General features: G+C 45.4%; 1 protein-coding gene and 2 long non-coding RNA genes across 3 annotated transcripts in view; 1 reads left to right on the plus strand and 2 right to left on the minus strand.

Moving 5' to 3' along the window:
- The window catches only part of LOC309363632, a 92375-nt gene that overhangs the window by 16337 nt on the left and 55387 nt on the right, over positions 1-20651 (minus strand). The gene's annotated exons all lie outside the window — the stretch shown is intronic.
- NOTUM (notum, palmitoleoyl-protein carboxylesterase) lies at positions 811-18016 on the minus strand. Its single transcript, XM_081899973.1, has 11 exons — positions 17634-18016; positions 16367-16419; positions 14877-14972; positions 12051-12111; positions 11036-11094; positions 7199-7301; positions 5419-5610; positions 4977-5077; positions 4116-4263; positions 2952-2999; positions 811-2105 (listed from the first exon to the last, which is right to left on the minus strand). The coding sequence occupies exons 1-11, from the start codon at positions 17972-17974 to the stop codon at positions 1799-1801; spliced, it is 1509 nt and encodes a 502-aa protein (XP_081756099.1). The 5' UTR covers positions 17975-18016; the 3' UTR covers positions 811-1798.
- Positions 4263-4953, plus strand: LOC309363631. The gene is made up of 3 exons (XR_014165492.1): positions 4263-4397; positions 4631-4649; positions 4734-4953. It is a non-coding gene; the product is annotated as an uncharacterized lncRNA (long non-coding RNA).

Genomic DNA, 20651 nt, shown 5'->3' on the forward strand with positions numbered 1-20651 from the left:
CCCAGCATTTACTTTCCTTGTGATCAGCTGGAATGGCAACAACTCCTGCATCCCTTTTCTGCCATTTGCCTGCCTAGGGCACGTAGTACATTACCTTTAAAACAAAAAACTTTATGGATTAAGTTTTTGCATTTGGTCTTAAATAAACAATCCTTATGATAGTAAATAGTCAAGTGCATTGCAACAGCTTGATCTTCTCCTATCTTTCAACCTACTAGGGCTTCCTAGCTAGGGTAGGAGTACAGGAGATTAAGGGCTTGCAAGACCTATGAGACTCAAAACCAAAATTGCTTACCTGTAGTAACCAATGGTGATGTGATTCTGTTTCCGACCATCTGAAGTAAATTAGAGGGAGGTGACAATAATGTACTCATTTGATAATATGAGGGTGCCTGGCAACTGAAAAAAAATATGTCTGGGCACCTTTCTATTCCTTTCATTTCCATTATTATTATTATAGCCTTAAAGTCCAGAGAGAAAAGGCTCAACCAGATGTGAGTTGATTCCTGGAAATCAAGCCAGAGATGACTGCAGAATATCTGCCAAGTCCTTGCTTGGTGTTGGAAGGAGTCTGGAATTTGCATTAGCCCTCAACCCTGACAAGCATGGAAGCTTTTAATGACATAATGCTGCAACTAAAATTTAACAGCACAGAAGAAAAGTGATGGGCTATTTCTGAGCAGTAACATCCATATACTTCAAAACCAGCTACTCCACTGTTAAGGGCAGAAATTATCTGGGATATCTCCAGGATCTGATTCACAGGTAAGGACACAGTCCTCTCTGAACAAAAGATGGAGAGAACGTAGGTGAGCAGGAAGGATAAAAGCTCTTTACTGAGGCTGTGGTTGATAATCTTTCCCCCTTTCACAAACAACAAGAAACATACTTCAAAAGAGTCATGGGGATCTAATAAACAATTTGAATAATAATAATAATAATAATAATAATAATAATAATAATAATAATAATGCCACTGCTGACCCTTGCCCTTTCTCACACATATGTGATCAGAAGGAAAACCTTTCCAAAGGAGAAGTATTTACAACTTTACAACAACATGTGAGCATATCTTGGGTCAGCCCTTATAAATAGCATTTACATATTAAAATAAATATTTTCACATTGCCAAAAAATAGCACAAGGTGTTTTTTTCTTCATTATTTAAAAAAATATGTTACAAAACAATATCATTAATCTTATATTTCTTGCTTATTTCTTTAAAAATTAATAAAAATCATTTTATAAAATAATACAAAAGTAAATTGAGTACAAGATAAGTCCTTTTCTAGCCTGTGTGCTCGGTTTGTACATTATTATGTTACATCGTGAGATGCTGGCCTCCAGGAAGTCATATAATCAGCTATACCTTCATCATTTCTAATTGGACAAATAATCCAGTCCTTTTCTTTTTGCCCCCCAAAGCACCTTTTGTTGTCAGTCTCATGGTGTGAAAAGTTCTTGGAAAAGGCAAAAGGTAAACAGTCCTTTTAACTCTGGAGAGGGTTTGTGATTTTCTATGCGCTCCCTGCAGACCGTTAGTGAATTATTGCAGACAGAGGTGACGCTTAGCTGAGACTGTCCCCTGAAGTAGAGGTAACATTTCAATCAACTGGTGTTCACTTTATCCTGATATTACTAACTGTGCCAGAGTGTGCGTGCATGACTTGTGCCTGTATGTGTCTGTGTAGATGCTTATGTTATGAAAGTGAGCAAGGAGGGCAGGAAGTTTGAGAGGGGAGCTAAAAGGCTCCTGCTCTATACGCAGTCATGCAGTCCTCCTTAGTGGAAAACTCTCCTAGCTACCACTACTCAGCATCCCCAGCAGTTTACTGGGCTCCAGACCCTGCTGCTGCGCCATCTTCTGCACATCAAACCCCATATGCATGAGAAACTGGATCACGTTCATCTCTTGTCCTGTGTACTGGTCCCGGATGGTAGGGCATGAGGGGTTGCAGTGTGGCCAGGGACAGCTGTCAATCAGATGGACAGGGCAGCCTTTCAGCGGAGCTTTCCCATTCTTGTTGCTGTCGTGGAGGCTGCGATCCCAGCAGTGCAGGGCGCGGGGTAAAGAGGTCCCTTTCACTTGGATGTCTGTCCAATGACTGCAGACACAAACCACACAAGTTGCATCACTGTTATTGTTCATGTTCATTAGCGCTTAACTTTTTGCACGCTCCAAAATAGAAAGGCTGTGATCAGAAGAACAGCTGCTCAAAATGGGATTCCGTCGACGTGTTCTGCTAGTGGAAGCTCGCAAAAAGACTTCCACTAATGGGGTTCCTCCCTTCACAGGTGCCCCACAAAATTGGATCGGGGAAGTTCAGGAGAATCCCCCCCCCCCGAACAACACATGGGGAGAGGGATGGGGGAATTGTTCCACCTGGCAAGCTGAAATGCTTGCGTTGATGGAACAATTGCCACAGCGCTACATTGAATTCCTCCCACTGGCCACCAAGAACATGGACCTAAGTCACATGCAGGCATTATGCCATCGTGATGTGTCTGCAAGGAAGGGGACAGAATAAGCTCTTGACAGATGCAGCACAGAAATAGTATCAGTGAGAATGTGGGCGTTCTGCAATGCCTCTGAGGTCTCTGCGTCATTCTTTTCAGAATCAAATGCGAGATAACACAGGAGCCAACTTACATTGGCTCCTAGAGGGTTAAAGAAGTTCCTCAAGACATAGGAGAAATTACTTCTGCTTATCAGGACCTTTTGCCATTTTCTAGTGAGCCTTCCCAAGTGGGCGGCTGGGGAACTGTCTTCCCTGGTGCTCTCTTCGGTACCAAGGCTGTAATCCCAATCCTACTTCCCTGGGAGTATATCCCACTGAATTCAATAGGACTTACTTCTCAGTAGACATGGCTAGGGCTGCACTGTAGCCCCCACAAATAGAAGAAAGTACTAAGCAAGAGGGAGAATTCATCTCCCCAACCTAGGTACTTACTTGCGTGTGATGATCTCATGAGACAAACAAGCGGGAGCAAAGCTGGCACTGAAGCAGAAAAGAACAAGATATAGAATAGGGTGTGATAGGAGCAATGCAAGATATTGATACATTTCCTTCCCAGCAACCCAGTGTTTGGTCATTCCTCACAATATGACTTTGGGTATCCTTGTGCTTTATTTGTAGGGATAACTGTGACTGGACACAGTGGCTGCTACAAGATCAGCAGCAAATTTCAAGCAAAATTTCCTCCAATTATTTTTGGTGGCTCGCAAAACAAACCAGATTCCTAACACAGAATGAATGTAGGCAGTAAGTCGAGAATTTATCTGACAACACGTCTTAGGCTAAGTCTACACTATACCTTTAAAGTGCATTCAATAAACATTATTTCCCACAAAGAATTCTGGGCACCGTAGTTTACCCCTCACAGAGTTACAATTCCCAGAAGCCATTAACAAACTACAGTGCCCAGAATTCTTTGAGACAGGGAAAGGTGATTTAAATGTATAGTGTATATGTAGCCTTATTGTTAGGATATTGGAAGTTATGTGGGACGCGGGTGGTGCTGTGGGTTAAACCACAGAGCCTAGGACTTGCCAATCAGAAGGTCAGCAGTTCAAATCCCCTTGATGGGGTGAACTCCCGTTGCTCGGTCCCTGCTCCTGCCAACCTAGCAGTTCGAAAGCACATCAAGTGCAAGTAGATAAATAGGTACCGCTCTGGCGGGAAGGTAAACAGCGTTTCCGTGCGCTGCTCTGGTTCACCAGAAGCGGCTTAGTCATGCTGGCCACATGACCCGGAAGCTGTACGCCGGCTCCCTTGGCCAATAAAGCGAGATGAGCGCCCCAACCCCAGAGTCGGCCACGACTGGACCTAATGGTCAGGGGTCCCTTTACCTTTACCTTTAGCCTTATTGTTAGGATATTGGAAGTTCTCAATTTAAAAACAAAACAAAAACCACACAGTGATCTTAAAAAGAATGTGGTTTCCAGACCACATCTTTAGAAGAACATATTATTATTATCATTAATAATAATAATAATAATAATAATAATAATAATAATAATAATAATTTATTTATACCCCGCCCTCCCCAGCCAAGACCGCTCAGGGCAGCTAATATTGGAAAGTATTTAGGAAAAGAGAAGAGGCAAGACTAACGTCACATCTTTAAGGGTGTTCCTAAGTTCACGACCCAAGTTCTGGATGTATAGCCACTGCCCCTCCTGCACTGGCTGGCCAGTCAAATGTACATTGTCCACGGTGAGCTGGGCTTCATCGAAGAGCCACTGTACTATAAACACAGGACCTGCAGCAAGAAGAATTGAGGAAAGGTTTCCCCATTATCAGGGATGCAAACTTCCATTGGTTTAATCAGCTAAAGCTTAAAATGCACAATTTTAGTCAGTGAGGCATAAAATTAAGAATACAGTGGTACCTCAGGTTAAGTACTTAATTCGCTCCAGAGGTCCGTACTTAACCTGAAACTGTTCTTAACCTGAAGCACCACTTTAGCTAATGGGGCCTCCTGCTGCCAACGCACCGCTGGAGCATGATTTCTGTTCTCATCCTGAAGCAAAGTTCTTAACCTGAAGCACTATTTCTGGGTTAGCGGAGTCTGTAACCTGAAGCGTATGTAACCCGAGGTACCACTGTACACTTGCTTATCTTTCAAGGTTATTTTGATTCTGGTATGTTACCGCAATAGGGAATGGAATCCTTTCTTAACAATATAGTAGGTTTTGTTTATAAAACTGTAAGTTGTCAGCGTTCCTTCAGCATCTCAAGGAACATCTATTCTGAGTGGTAATATTTATTCAAATCCAACAATTCACTTAGATATTACTACTGCTAAGCAACTGGGAGTCAGAAATTCTTCCTGTTAAAAGGCCCACGACTATCCATTAAAGTCTTCAATGCATTGGCACTGCTGGCCCTTGCCAATACTGATAATGAGGAATCTTCTGAAGCGCATTTCAGATCAGCAAACAGAAAGCAGAAAACTCTCCATTTCATACTTACATCGCAGCGTGGGATAAATTTTATAGCCAAAGAAACAATTCCATTCCTCTCCCTCTTTAAACTGCATCTTGCAGCGTTCAGGAACAAGTCCGTTCCAATACCTGAAAGATGGAATGATAAGAGTTAATTACAGAAGCTTGTTCTGCAGCGGAGATCCAAAAATGTGCAAGTTGCAAAAATTACAGACAGCAGAGGGCAGCAGAGCTGCAAACTGAACAAATCATACATTTCAGCAAGAAGAAAATTCTACTTGTCTTACTTTCGTGCCAGATTACAATACAGGGGACACCTTCTACTCAGCCACATTTCATTAATATTATTTCTTTTCCAAATAGAACTTTATCAGCTAAAGGTAATAGATACTTCTTATTATCACAGAAAGAAAGGAAGACTAGGTGTCTCTGCCCAGTCTTGAAAAGGATACTTTAGAATACTTCAGTACCTAATTCCTCTCCTGATGGCTTCTGTAGGGGCGCAGGTTATGGTATCAATGCAGTCTGTTCTACGATACTGTTTATTGTCCAGGAACCATCCAGAGTCTGCAAGGCCACGGACCTGAATCCCAGGATACCCCATCTCTTCCAGCTGCTCGGCTACTCGATCTACATTCAGGAGGACCCCCGTTCCACCAGCACTGCAATGACAGCATCAGTCTTTCAAATAAGACTGTAACACAACCACAGACGTATTCAGGATTGCTTACAGAAGGGCCATGATTCTCTAAACACCTGTCATCCACATCTGATTCATAGGGTGCTCTTCTGGTGTGCCTTGTTTTGTAAATTGTGCTCATTAGCATTTTTTTATTTAACAAAAATTACTGCTTGATTGTAATTAAACCTTTAACCTTATATATTGGCTATATTCCAAAGATGCTTCAGACAAATAAAACAGCACAGAACACTATGACTGTTTTGATTTGTTAAGGAATGTGGCAAGATAGGAAGCTACTGAATAAAAGAATTGGGATGGTGCCAATCCTGCCTTAGAGGGTTGCATTATCTTAACAGTGCAATCCTATGCATGCAGTTTGCTCCCATGTAAAAGGGTGCAGAATTGCAACCTTCATGCACCTTCCAACTCTAGAATTCCATTTTCTAGAAATTAAAGGAATGGTGGGTGCTTGGAAAACCTAACCAGCAACCTTTTTCAGCCGTGGGCTGGTCCACCGTCCCTCAGACCATGTGGTGGGCCGGACTATATTTTGGAAAAAATATATAAACTAATTCCTATGCCCCACAAATAACCCAGAGATGCATTCTGAATAAAAGCACATATTCTACTCATGTAAAAACACCAGGCAGGCCCCACAAATAACCCAGAGATTCTACTAATTTAAAAACACGCTGATTCCTGGACCGTCCGTGGGCCAGATTCAGAAGGTGACTGGGCCAGATCCGGTCCCCGGGCCTTAGGCTGCCTACCCCTGACCTAACCTAACAAGATGACTTCTTGGAAGAGACAGTGGCTGCTTGTGGGATCTACTTTTGATTTCAGTAGAATCCTGCTATCTCTGGAGACAGGTGCAAAAGATACTCACTTGGACATTTCATCACTGAACTGCTTCTGAGTACAAGATTCTATCCTAGGCATCGTAACTGGTCAGAGCTCACAGTTCCCCCATATAAAAATCCTTTGCTGGTTCTCCCAAGTTTTATTTCAGCATTTTAATTTGATGGGGGAAGGTGGGGGCTCATTTGGTGCTTGCTACTGTTAAACAATTGAAAGTCTAAAATCCTTGCTGATCTACTGCCATTCAACCCAGAGATCTACCACTTTAAGCTAGTGAGCTGTATCACCTGCTGGAAGGTTAATTTGAGGAGAATAAACCCAAGCACCTTGACATCAAAGTATTCCACTACACAAATGTAATAACCAGTTCAGATACCCCCCAGTATTACGGCATCGGTTGTAGACATTACTGGAATCTCACATAGAAGTCCCCCTTTTTCCTCATCCAAAAGTGCTGCTACTGTTCAAGAAGCATATTGAAATGCATCTTCTAACACCACAAAGTAGGACAATCACAAATATGCAGAAATCAAGATAAAGGTAGCCTTTGTTAATTTCAGTACTTTTTTCCATCAAGAGGGCAAGGGGGCCTGTGGTATAAAAGTCATGCCCATCACCAACAAGTCAATCGGCAATCTTCCCCCATACACAGAGAGAGAGAGAGAGACAGACAGACAGACACTTTCTAGACAGTCCTTGTATACACACACCTGCTTCCTGCTAGTAGGAGGACTTTGGCATTCCCAAGACCTTTTCCCACCAACTCTTTTACAACCTCTTGAATGATAAGGGCACCCATGAAGACAAATTCATCTGTGGGGAGGAGGAAGAAAAGAAAAAAGTGCACAGTAAACAAAATTGCTTAAGCTGCAGTTTAGTTAAAACATTTTCCCATTCCTCTCCACTGAAGGCTTGTGGCCTATATGAATTGGAAGAACAGACAACATCTTTATAGAGTCTCAGACAAGGACCTGGGAGAGCAGGGTCACCACTCAGACATGAAGCTTTCTGGGTAACCTTGGGCCACTCAGTATCTCTCAGCCTAACCTTGTTGCAAGGATGAAGTGGAGTGGGGAAGACCGTGGGTGCTGCCTTGAACTCCTTGAAGGGGAGGCAGAATTTAAATGTAATTAAATTTTGTTTTTAAAAATAGTTCTGTTGCAAACAAAATTCTGTGGGAACCTGGCTGGTGCTTGTGGGTCTAGCCATGTGTACTGAGAAGAATTAACAAAGTGCTATAGCAATTGTTCCATCAGCATGAGCATTTCAGCTTGCCAGACAGAACCATCTTCCCCTCTCTTTCTCCTGCACACTGTCCCCACTTGTCCTTCTAATACGTCTCCGCCGAGGCAATTTCGTGGGATAGAGGAAAGTCCCACTTCACAAGCAGAGGCTCTTGTGTGGGTTTCTGCTAGCAGAACTCAGTATCTTTCGTCACCTGATGTCTCAGCCCTAAAATCACTAGAACGTAATTTTGCACAAGGTTATATCTCCCATCTCTGAAATGCTACCACCTCTAGGCAAAAGACAGAAAAGCAGCTCAACAACCTTCCACAACATAATAAGTGAAGATCCATTATTATTGGTTTTTGATTTACCTATGTGGTGAAAGCTTATGCCATAGGGGAACTGTCAAGTTTTTAATGTATCAGAAATCCCTTTGTTGTCTTTAAGGCAAAGAGAAAAGATACACACACAGCCTAAAACGGTGGCAACCAATCCTGGCTCTCTGAAGTTACACACAAGGCCAGTGGAAGTACTAGATGTGCCTGCAGTTCAAATTTATAGCTACCATGGTGCTCACCTGAGGACCAATGCTACTTGGGAAACACCAAGATCAGCAGGGTAAGGGGGGAAAAACAATATCCTTTGTTCCTGAAGTATTTCAAGAAACTCTTTCTTAAGGAAATACAGATAAGGCAGTTGAATCTGCTCACCCTCTCAAAACTGGTGGCTCAAATAACTTCCTCTATCGATGTCTCTGAAGTCAAGGCAGTAGATCTGCTCAACCCACTTCAAAAATGCTGACTGACTGAAATAGTCTGTTGGAATAAAGGATATTGTTTTTTTCTTCTCTGTCCTTTTTTATGTCAGAAATGCTTCATTGAACCAGATGTTAATCTTGTACTGTTATAAGAGGCAGGATTGTGAAATGTTAAGTATTCTCATGCAGGACTGTTATGTTGTGATACATTATTACAGTGGTACCTCGGGTTAAGTACTTAATTTGTTCTGGAGGTCTGTTCTTAACCTGAAACTGTTCTTAACCTGAAACACCACTTTAGCTTTAGCCTCCTGCTGTCGCCACACCGCTGGTGCACGATTACTGTTCTCATCCTGAAGCAAAGTTCTTAACCCAAGGTACTATTTCTGGGTTAGCGGAGTCTGTAACCTGAAGCGCATGTAACCTGAAGTGTATGTAACCCAAGGTACCACTGTAGTAGGGTAAAAGAGACAGCACCCCTGTGCCTCTAAACCAGTGTTTCCCAATCGGCGGCCCCCCCCAGGATAGTCTACAGGGGCCACAGGTGAAAAATGTGTAAAGGTGGGGCACAGCACAAGGGTAGGGGGCCACAGAGGGAAGTGAGAAGTAAATTTAAAAAAAAATCTTTTAATTTTTTAAAATCCTGATTGGCTAGCTATCCACTTGGCCAATCACAAGCAGGTCAGGTAAGTACGGTGGTGGGGTGGAATGGGCAAGTCTGGGCGAGCCAGAGCTGCTTGTTGCTGTTGCCAGTGCTGGGCCAGACTCTACGGGAACAGGATGCAATCCACCCCAGCGTCTAGCCGGATCGGGGCCTTTGGATGTTGCCTAGGGGTGCAGGGCCCGTCAGCAGTGTCAGCCCGCTCTGCAAGGCATGGAGTGAAATCCATCCCAGCGCCTAGCCAAGCGGGATCGTCTGGTGCTGCTGACTAGCATCTAGTAAATAACTACTCAGAAGAAAACCGCACTGAGTTCACTCCTGGGTAAGGCTGTGTGGGACTATAGTGTTTTATCTAGGCAGCCAGAGCTCCTCCAGGTGAAAAGATCTTTTTGCACCAGATCAGTGAGGACCACTTGCTTTTTAAAATTCTCCCATATATATATATATAACTCCCTGTGCACCTTTTGGACTATATCTGTAGGTTTCCCCCTCTGTGTCAGATGACTGGGGTCAAATAAGTGTTGTTTGCTTTTTATAATGCATGGAAGATGGATCTCTCTCGGGAGGTTCTGGACTGTCCTCCCTTGGAGGTTTCTAAGCAGAGCTTGGGTGGGCATCTGTCATGGATGCTTTAGCTGAGTTTCCTACGTTGCAGGGGATTGCACTAGAAAGATGGGGACCCTTCTAGCTCTGTGATTCTATGTTTTTCTGCTTCAACAATATTTCATTAGGTTCCTACCATTTTATGTACCAGTAATTGTATTTTGTATAAATTATAAATAATGCATATTCTATTTACAAACAAAACATTTAAATAGCTAACTTTCTACTGGTAGGATGGAGGGGCATGGGCATAGCCAGGGTTTAAGTTGGGGGAGAGAACCTTAGATTTGTAATGATTTTTACTTATTTGGGGGGGGGGTTGCCCCCATCCTCCCTCCTTGGCTACACCAGAGGGGGGCACAGGAAGGAAACAGGATTGGAAATGGGCCACAGTCGGAAAAAGGTTGGGAAACACTGCTCTAAACAACCTTGTAGAAGAGGGAATTTCAGCAGGTGGACCTTGTCATGCCAGCTTCTGAAGCTCCCTCTCCTGCAAGGGTATTAAAAGTTCATGAGGGAGCCCTATCTTTTTACCAGAGGCACCCGACAAGCCAAGGTATCAGCAGTTGCCACCAAGAGGAAAAGAGTCATCCTGAAGGGACCAGTGAATTAACGAGAGGAAAGGACTATAATAGGATTCAGATTTGAACTGCTGCAGCTGTGGGGAAACCATTGCCCTTCCAGATGTTGCTTAACTGCTGCTCCCATTATCCACGGCCATTGACCACGCTTGCAGGAGCTGATGGGAGTTGCAGATTAGTAACATCTGAAGAGTCAAAGCTTCCCCAAACTTGATCTACTGAGCCAACGATGCTGGTAGCTCCAAACTTTTGAACTGCATTTAGGTCAACATCCATCAAAATACAGTTTTTCTCTGGCCTGTCTGTGTCATTTTTTGGTGATAGGTTTAGGTGATCAAGTCCCTCAAACCCATCCTTGGGAGCATTCATGATTCAGCCTGTGAATCCTGGCATTGTTTAGTTCTTCCCTACCAAATCCTGGCTGCTGCGGGGGGGGGGGGAGTGTGGAGGAGTGGGGGACATTTAGCTAAACAGACTGGCTGGGCCTCAGACATTCAGGATGCAGCTATTCCCTTCAGGCTACTGCTGCGTGATGGGGCTCTGAACCATGACAAAGCAGAGTTAGCAAGCGGATGTTTTATCTGGAGAATATTTATTATTCCTTCCTGCCCATTGGCAAGAACCATTTCTTCATTTGCATAACTGTAGAGAAGTTGGGCCATATCCCCTTTAATGCATAATGTCTGTCTGGCAGCAGGAGCCTATCAGAAGCACTCACTTTTCTCAATCCTGGCAGAGGCTCCGCTCCAGACATCGCTTGAGCAATAGGGGATGAAACTGCAAGAGACAAGAGATATGTGAGCGCCATTATTCCTCTGACATGCAGGGAGGGGTGAAGCAGGGGTCAAGCAAATTAAACCCAAAGGGAGTCGGAAAGAGACCAATTTCATGCCCATTCAAATCTCATGGTACCAGCTGGATACTCCCAGAAAGAACTCACTCAAGGAGCACTGTGTTTGTTTAACGGACATTAACAGTGTGTTTTACACTTTGCAAAACAGGCACATATCCCTGTGTACCCCTGACATGATAAAGGCATAAAGCCTGAAAAGGAAACACACATGCCCAAATGCAGATATATATCACAGCCTACAGCACGCATGGAGACATGTGCCAGCCCCTTACATACTGCCAGTGTTTGCTACGGCAACCATGTCATACTTTTAAGTAGTCCCAAACCCTTATCTGCCCGCCATGTTCCTACATCGATGAAGAAGCTTTTGGGGGTATTCTTGTTTTCTCCATCTAGTTTCTCTTCCTGAATATAATGCAAATGAAGGCATGGTAGCATCTTTGCTCCACCCAGTACCTCCTGTGTCTACCACTAGGGTTGGGGCTGTGAGAGACATGAGCACCAGCCACCCAGTAAAGACTTCCTGGACTATATAGAACTCTAGCTGCTTCAACAGCCAGGAGATTTGACTATATAGGATGGCATTTGCTGGAACATCAGACAACAAAGGGATGGCGGGCTTTTTGCTTTGCTGTAGTGACATTTGTATCACCATCTCTTTTACTGTGTTTGAAATATATTGTAAGCCGCCTTGAAAACTTTGGTTAGTAGATGGGGTACAAATACCCTCAAATAAACAAACTGAAGTTGTCAATTATGCTATCCTACCCATTTTGACATTTTACAGCCACAAAGGACTTTGATTCCAGTCCCTGTATATTGCTTGCTTCATCACATCTGTTGTGTTCCTCCCAACTCACACAATCATTCCCCTACTTACACCATGTTTGCATTCCACCAGTGTGGATTTTCCTCCGGTTGCGATGACAGAATACCAGTTCCTGTAGATGGGAGAATAAAAATATATTCAAAAAGAAAAACATCTGTCAGATATCAAAGCAGCAATGTGTGGAGAACATTTGAAAGTAACAGAAAACAAAAGATGCTAAAGAGGCAAGGACTTTGTACACATATCTCCAAGAACAGGCCTTTAATCTGGCCCATGCCTTATGTATGTAGATCTCAGCATTTGCAAGAATAAAGTGCAGACAATAAATTATTTCCTAGTTTCTCAGAATTTAAAAGAATACAGTGTATCCAATAAATCATCCCCTAATGTATCCATGTTTGTGCCATTAAAGGAATAGAGAAGAGGAAGGGAATCAAGAAAGAGAGGCTGAAGTAAAATGATACAAATTATATATACACTTCCCAAACTGAAACTCTAAAATTTCAAATAAGAAGCCAATTCCTACTCCAGGCAAATAAGCAGATGCATACACATAGAATCATAGAGGTGGATATTTCACTAGAGTATGAAGTACACAAGAATTAAAGATGTAGGATCCCTATCTTTTTTTCAAATCTCTCCATCCAAAGAGACAAGAGTATTATGCAGAATTTTTTAAAAAACAGAAACGGGAACTTGTGATCCTCTGGAAATTGTTGAACTACAATGCTTATCAGCCTGTATAGCTCAGCTGGTTAGAGCATGGTGCTGATAGTGCCAAGGTTGCAGGTTTGATCCCCGTATGGGACAGCTGCATATTCCTGAATTGCAGGAGGTTGGACCAGATGATCCTCAGAGTCCCTTCCAACTCTATGATTCTATGCAGGCTTTCTCAACCTTGGGTCCTCAGATGTTTTTTGCCTACAACTCCCATCATCCCTGACCACTGGTCCTGTGAGCTAGGGATCATGGGAGTTGTAGGCCAAAAACATATGGGGACCCAAGGTTGAGAAAGGCTGCATCTGATAATCCCTGTCCATTGGCCTTGCTGGTTGGGGCTGATGGGAAATTAGAGTTCCACACATCTGGAAGGTAGCAGGATGTGGAAGGCTGAATTAGGCAGTGAGGTCCCAACACCAACCGTTAAGTGCTGGCCAAAAACCAATACCCATAGCTGTCAACGTTTTCCTTTTTTTAAGGGAAATTCCCATATTCTGAATAGGAGTCCTCGCAAGAAAATGGAAAAGTTGACAGCTATGCCAATACCTGATCCCAGCCCCCATGGCTGCCAGATGTTTTTCTGAACTAGTGCTTATACCTGTGATGATGTAAATGTGCTAAGCAAGGAAAATAATGGATGGCTTTAGCCCTCCGGTGTCTGCTCACAATGTGCCATCTACTTCACCCTCCCTGAATAACACCCTATGGGATGTTTGTGTTTCCTGGAGCCAGAGAGATGAATGCACTCTTGAACAAGCCTCTGGTAGAATTTGCTTAACAGGTCTCTCTGCATATCTTGAAGATTTATGACTTATTTAGGAGATTTACAACTCATTGCTATCCCTACAGGCAACTGATGAGGGAGTCACTATCATCGCTGCCCACTTTACTGAAGGTACGGACACAGAAAGTGTTCATGGGTCGCTATTCCCAGGTGTGCTCTTCCCCCAGGTGTCCAATACACTTCCAATCAGGTGGCTAAAAGGTAAAGGTAAAGGTACCCATGCCCGTACGGGCCAGTCGTGTCTGACTCTAGGGTTGTGTGCTCATCTCACTTAAAAGGCCGGGAGCTGGCGCCGTCCAAAGACACTTCCAGGTCACGTGGCCAGCGTGACGAAGCTGCACTGGTGAGCCAGCACCTGTGCCGCACACGGAAACGCCGTTTACCTTCCCGCTATAAAGCGGTACCTATTTATCTACTTGCACTTAGGGGTGCTTTCAAACTGCTAGGTGGGCAGGCGCTGGGACCGAACGACGGGAGCTCACCCCGCTGCGGGGATTCGAACCGCCAACCTTACAATCAACAAGTCCTAGGCACTGAGGTTTTACCCACAGCGCCACCCGCGTCCCGCTTCCCCCAGGTGTCCAATACACTTCCAATCAGGTGGTTCTTCGCCATTAAAAATAATGATAGCTATTTATAAAAGGACAATACAGACAAAAACAAAAAGAATCAAAACTAAAAGGAGGGGGGAACTGATGCAGAACTTAAAAAGAAAAAAGAAAAACATATTACTTTAAAGTTACCTTCAGTTCTCATTCACATTGTTTGAATATACTGCCCTGCTGTCAGATGCAATATAAATTAGCATTCCTGATTTCTAGAAACAGTATAAGTCCATTTTTATAACAATTTGAATTTTTAATGCCATTTCCCACACAGAGGTATCCAAGCCAAGAATAGGAAGACAATGAAAGGAACACTTATCAAAGCACCACTGTAAAAAAAGCCTACTAAAAAATTATTTCAAAATGCGACATAGCAGTCCAGATAAAACACTTCATTTCAATAATACTCACACTGTATCAACATCTCATTACAATATGTTAACTTCCCTTATATCAGGTCTGGACAGCATACCCTCCGATAAGTGCACCCTCAGATCTGCAGAGAAAGCTCTGTTTCATGATCCTTCCTTGACTGCAGATAAGTCAGCAATGCTAGGGCACAGGGCTGGACTTTCTCCACAGTGGCAACTGCACCATGAAGTGTCTCCTCAGTTTGATTTAAAATGGCATTATGGAATGCTGCTTCACTGCTGTCATGGTTTGGACTTAATGAAGCAGCAAGGCGCTCCAGTAAACTAAAACATAGAAAGTAGAAGCAATGTATAATTAATAGAGTAAATCCCAGGTTGGTGAGAATAAAGAATTTACCAGTTCTGGTAGTGGGCCACTCCTTGGAGCTCATAAGTCTCCTCATTGTTTCATACCGAGTGTTGCAGTTCTCTCTGTTGAAGCAGTACCAGCCTCCTGATTCAGAAAAGAAACAAAGCAAGAATCGGATAGAGTCCATTTCATCCTGTTTCACTTATTACATCTTTTTAGACTGTAGTTTGCATAAGAAACTATTAGTGTCATTAAGTTAATTGAAAGAATTTATTTTTTTACTCATCCTGGTTCCACAGAGTAGGGTTTATAGTGCAGTGGGATTTTCAAAAAGCATAACAACACTTACATAATATCCAGCATAATGTGATAGTGGGACCCTGTTGTGACTTTAAGACTGTGATACTATGCACGCTTCCCTCCAAGAAACCCCAACTGAACACAGTGTTCCTTACTGCATGCGCAGGATTGCCTTGCACAGTGCTATCTCTGAATATAGTGTAATTTAAAAGCAGTATGTGCTGTAAAATAAAAAGCCACTTACAGCATAAGGCTGTTCAAAAGGTAGGTTGCCATCATTTCCAAAGCATGATCTGCCTTGAAGTGCTCCTATGAACATTTTGCTAACTTCCACAAGCCTTTTCAGCAACATCTAACTTTCCTGAGAATTAATCTGATGCCTTCCGGTTTTAGATCTAGCCAAACTTATATTTAATATTCTGAGGAGCCTGAAAAGGCACATCCAACCTTTCAACCAGGCCTGGATTTGCACTATTATGCAGAAGCACCCAAAAATGCTTGTTTCTCTATGTGGATCCATCTACCTCACATGTGTTTAGTACCGATTACCCAAAGAACACTACTTCTGTAAACTGCAGAGAATTCTGTAGCTGAGATGTTTGCATGGCAAAAGCATGCAAAATGGTTTTTTGTTTTGTTTTTTTAGTAACAAATACTGTAGTGAAAAGTAACTATATTAATAACGATAAATCTCAGCCACAGTTTCATACGGTCGCTTGCAAAATTTTGAAAACACTATTTCTTGGACCACAGTACCATCAAAAGGGTACATTTCCAAAATGGGACATTTCCAAACAGATGATGAGTTCAGGACCGGAATGTAAGTACCAGTTAATTTATTTCATATTATGCAGAAGAAAATTAGAGAAAACAGCATATATGTGTAGACCAAAATCTGTTTGGAGACTTACTGCATGTATGCATTGAAACCTAGGAAATACAACGCCAAAAGTAACATTGCAAGCAAACAACAGCAAGAAGTAGATTGACTAAGTAGCTTTGATTAAAGTTTTATGAGTAGTTAAGGCTGCCAGCAAACCTCCAGGTGGCATGGCATATGAAACCGTAAAAGGGGGGAAAGGATGGAGACATTGGTTATAGTGAAGGCAGCCAGCACTCGCTATAAGTCTTTGAAGAAAGCAGCTGGGAAGCTCTTCCGCCATCCCTCGACTTTTTACAAAAAGAGCCTAAAATGATTGAACTTTGCTTAAATAAATTAAAAGAAAACTCAAGCTCACCTTCCAGGAAAAGCAGCCACCTTCTACTGCCTTTCGATTCTTTGAGGTAGTAGCTAAAATAAAAACAAACAGAAGGCAGCGTGAACTTAATTAGGGAGACTGGCTCACTCAGCCACAAGCCCTTTGATACACCAACTCATTATAATATCAAGAGGGTTACATAAAATACTTGGTTAAAGAACAAGAGAAAAAAACAGGACGGCTGTCAGAGGAGCTCCAAACGAAGTCTGATCAAAGGGCCTTCTCGGGGACCCTGAGCCAGGCTTTCATCTTGCTCCAAAATAAATGCATTAAACAAATTCCTAGCATTCCTAAGTATTTCCAGGCAGGAAAGAGTTATTCCACCTGTTACTGGCTGCGTTCTTAGCAAAGGCCACATGGTGGAAGCAGAGCTTGAACACTAGGAAGGATTGTTTCAGCACTTTTGAAGTACTAAGGAGCAGAGAGGGACCAGCAAATGGTATTAATAGTAAACAGTCGCGTGCGTGCTCTGTCAAGCATCCCCTCCGCAGAAATGGTGCTTTACAAAGAAGTGGGTGATGTTATCCATGTTTGCTCAGCACATACACAGAGAGTCTGCGTGGAGCTAGTTTGAGAACTCACAGAGTTCTTGTTTCAGAAAGCAGCTCATACTAGAGGGGCTGTGGTAGCTGAACTGAGATCTAAAAGACAACAGGGGCACCGCAGAGCTTCAATGACTATTCTACAGAGTTCCAAGGAACTATACTGCTGGGAGATAACTTTTTTTATCCACTCTGCTTTGCAAAGTCCCTGTTTTCTGGACTAGAGCATATTCCTCGGAATAAGGGAGAGCTACTAACTTGAGACTACTGTATAAGGAAATCTAGCAAATACAAGGAACTAAAGTGATGAGGGACAATAAGAAAAAAACAATAGGTGCATTCAAAAAAGTTTTCTCTTCCTACTACCCACTTCTACTTTTGCTCTGTCTGCCCTCAGGCACAGGTTTAAGAGTAAGTTCATCTCCGATTCTTACTCTTAGTGGTATGAACTTGAGAAAAGAAAAACTGATGGGCACAGAACAGGAGAGCACAAAAGCACACGCCGATGGAAGTGTGTTTGTGCGCACAAATTAAAAGAGACAGCAAAGAAGCAGAGAGGATGGAGAAGGGCTCTATTTGCTTAGACGTTTCTTCGCTTCCTACTAAGCACAGGAGCCACGAAGATGGGCTAAGGGGAGGTGCCTGAAGGGCCAGGGACGAAGCAAGGAGATCGCAGAAGGGTCAGGCTTGGCATGTGCACTCACCCGGCGGGGCTGCCGTCGTTGCAGGTGACCGAGCTGTTGAGCAGCATGTGCAGCCTCAGCTCCTGGTGCAGATTCTGCGCCGAGCAAGGGTACAGCGACTGCGCCAGGCTCTTGATCTGAGCCATGAAACTGTCCATGTTGCCCTCCACAGCGGTAAAGTCCAATGGGAAGCTCTCCACCGGCTGCCCAGCCGCCTCGCTCCGCTCCCGACCCGCCGCCGGTTGTTGTTGTTGTTGCTGCTGCTGCTGCCCACGCCGCCTCCAGCTTTTCCTGCCCTCCCCGCCGGGGCCCCAGTGCAGCAGCCCCAAGAGAAGCAGCATCTGCACGGCCCCTCTGCCCATGGCGACGCGGAGCCACCTGTTGGGAAGGAGGAGAGGGAGCCGGTGAGCGCGCTTTGCTGGACGGCCGATCGGCGCTTGCTCGCCTGGCCTCGGGCGGCTGCTGCTGCTGCTGCGACGGCAGAGGCAGCGGAGGGGTGCGCGCTCTGCCCCTGGCGGCGCTTGGCGGGCGGCGCTTGGCGGGCTTTCGGTTGGGGGGCTCCGGCCTGTGCCTGCTCCTCGTCTCGCCTCGCCGAGGGTCTGGCAGCTCTGGACCCGTCTCCCTGGCTCGAAGGAGCGGCGAGCAAAGCGGCGTGGGGAGCGGGAGCCGGTGCTCGGGGCCCGCGCTGTCCGGGGTCTGCGGCGGGGCTGGAGGGCGCGCGGCTTTTCTTGGTGCACGGACTCGCCGCCTCGTCCCAAACCACAAACATGACAAGAGGGGCACGGAGTGCACGGGGAGCCCGCCGGGGGCGCCGCCAGCCCCGGCGCCGCGTGGGGCGGCGGCAGCAGCCGGCCAATCCCCGCCCCCTCCTCTCCGCCCCCGCCCCACCGCACGAGGAGGACCAGAAACAAGGGGTGGGGGGGCTTTCCGAGGCTTGACTTTCATTTCCCCGCCGACAGACGTCGCTCTGCCGGCCGCCCTCCTTTCTCTCCCCCCCCCCCCAGCAACTTCCACCCCCGTCCCGTCTGAAGAGACGCCCGGCGAGTGCCAAAAACACCTTCGCCACCTCCCGCCCAGCATCGCGGGGCGCCGCTCCAAGGGGCTGGCGGCCGCCGAGGATGGAGGAGGGATGAGGCAAGCGGGGCTTTGAAGTCCTCCCTTCCGTCCGCCTCTCCCCCCCTCCATCCTCCTGCGAGGCCCCCCGCGCCCCAGCTGCGGTGCGCGTACTGGGATGAAAAGACTGGCTGCCTCTTGTTGGCTGCATGCGGGGGGCTGTGCTGTGGTATTGGAGGGGGGGCCGCCGAGGCAGAACAAGGAGCCCTCGCGGCCTGGGGCATTGCCACTGGGGCTGGACGGCCGCAACCCAACCCCCCTCGCCTGGGGATACCCCCCAGTGGGGATCCGGCTCTGACCCCCCCCCCGCACTGGGGAGCCTCCCCCGGGGACTCCCCACGCAGATCGGGCTCCCCAGCGCTGTGTGGCCCGCTCGCTTCCTTTCCCGGGGTTCTCCAGCCACGTGCTGCACCAGGCGGCCCTGTCGGCTTTCACGTGCTACCGTGTTTGTGAGGAGGAGCGAGCAAAACTTTGCTTGCGTGAACCACGGAAGGAGAGTAGGGGCTGGGAATGGGTGACCGTCCAGGCCTAGCTGCTTCCAGGACTCCCTTCCCCAACACGAGGGCACAAGAAGCGGCCTACTGGGGTTAGATGAGTGTCCCTATAGAGTTCCACAGCCTTCCCTGCGCCTTCCAGCAATGGCGAACTGGAGGCCTCTTTCGAGGCCCAGCCCGCCCTCCTTGTTTGTCCTCAGTATCTGGTGTTCAGAGCAAGGCTTCTCATGCCACTGGCATTCAGAAGTATTTGCCTCAAAACTTGCAGGTTTCGTTGGGCTTATGACTAATAATCTGCCCCCTAAGAAACCCGCTGTGGTGCACCGATTAAAATGTTGGACTAGGGCCTGGAAGACCAAAGTTCAAATCCCCACTCAGGCGAGAAGCTCACTGTCTGATCTTGGGCCAGTCGCAGCTTGCCAGACCGGCCTACCTCACAGGGCTGCTGTGAGGATGGGGAGGGAGAGAATAGTGTAAGGGAAAAGTGGGGATATAAATGTAACATTAATAAATAAGAGCTGCTGGTGACGGCTAAACTCCCTGCCCTGGAAGGGAGTCCTCTAAGCTCTGCTAAAGGCTTGTTCGTTTCTCAAGTGCTGGACTGCTGGTCAGGCAACTTATCGTACTTGTTTAAGGAGCCAGGCCTAGGCTGTCCCTGATGCCGGAGAGTGGAGCTGTTCAAATGCTGGCGCTTAGGAACTGCAGGTCTGGGTTTGGAGAAGCAGGATGGAATAAGTCTGCTTAACATAATCTGGGTGTTGCTAACTGATACCCAGTTAGAGATATCTTACAGATAGGGTGTTGCTAACTGATACCCAGTTAGAGAAATCTTAATTTTATGGGTTCTTGTCAATCAGTTGTTTGCTGAAATGTGCACATATTCTCATATTGGTAAAAGGAATAGATCTGAAGCAGAAGTATCTTTTAGGTTGATGGAGAAGTGTATTTTAGTAGAAGCATTGCCTTCTGTGCATGGGAAAAGGGAGGGAATGTCTTAGAAGACAGCATTTGCTATCTGCAGTTTTTATAAATACTTGCATTGACAATACTTTTTTTCAGAAACCGGTCTACCCAATTAATCAGAGTCAATCAATCAATATTTTTAGTCAATCAAAAGACTTTCATCTGATCAATCTGACTAATATATTAAGGCTGCAATTATCCTCTGCTTGAGTTTTGTCAGCCGAGGGGCTCCAGAATCTGGCAGAAGCCCTGCAACACTGGTGGAACTTAAGATACTGGAAGAACTCCTCCCAATAACACCAGTGGAAAACCTCACCAGTGAAGATCAGTGGTGGAGTGGCCAAAATGTTATTGTCAAATCATACCCAACCCATCACTGTAGTAGCCACTTATCCTCCCATTCAGTCATTAATGTGATACTAAGTCTGAGCTCACATAAATGAGTACAGCCTTGGGTGACGACTGGAAT

This window comes from Podarcis melisellensis (genome assembly GCF_964234715.1).
Source record: "Podarcis melisellensis genome assembly, chromosome: 2".
Classification (NCBI taxonomy): Eukaryota; Metazoa; Chordata; class Lepidosauria; order Squamata; family Lacertidae; genus Podarcis; species Podarcis melisellensis.

What these genes read in the sequence shown, in the direction of transcription:
- NOTUM (XM_081899973.1), bottom strand. Translation starts at nt 17,974, where the DNA reads ATGGGCAGAGGGGCCGTGCAGATGCTGCTTCTCTTGGGGCTGCTGCAC. An exon ending in CTCCTACTAGCAGGAAGCAG is followed by an intron (nt 5,611 to 7,198) that starts GTGTGTGTATAC and finishes CTGTCATTGCAG; the next exon opens with TGCTGGTGGAACGGGGGTCC. An exon ending in CATGAGATCATCACACGCAA is followed by an intron (nt 2,106 to 2,951) that starts GTAAGTACCTAG and finishes TTGTGTCTGCAG; the next exon opens with TCATTGGACAGACATCCAAG.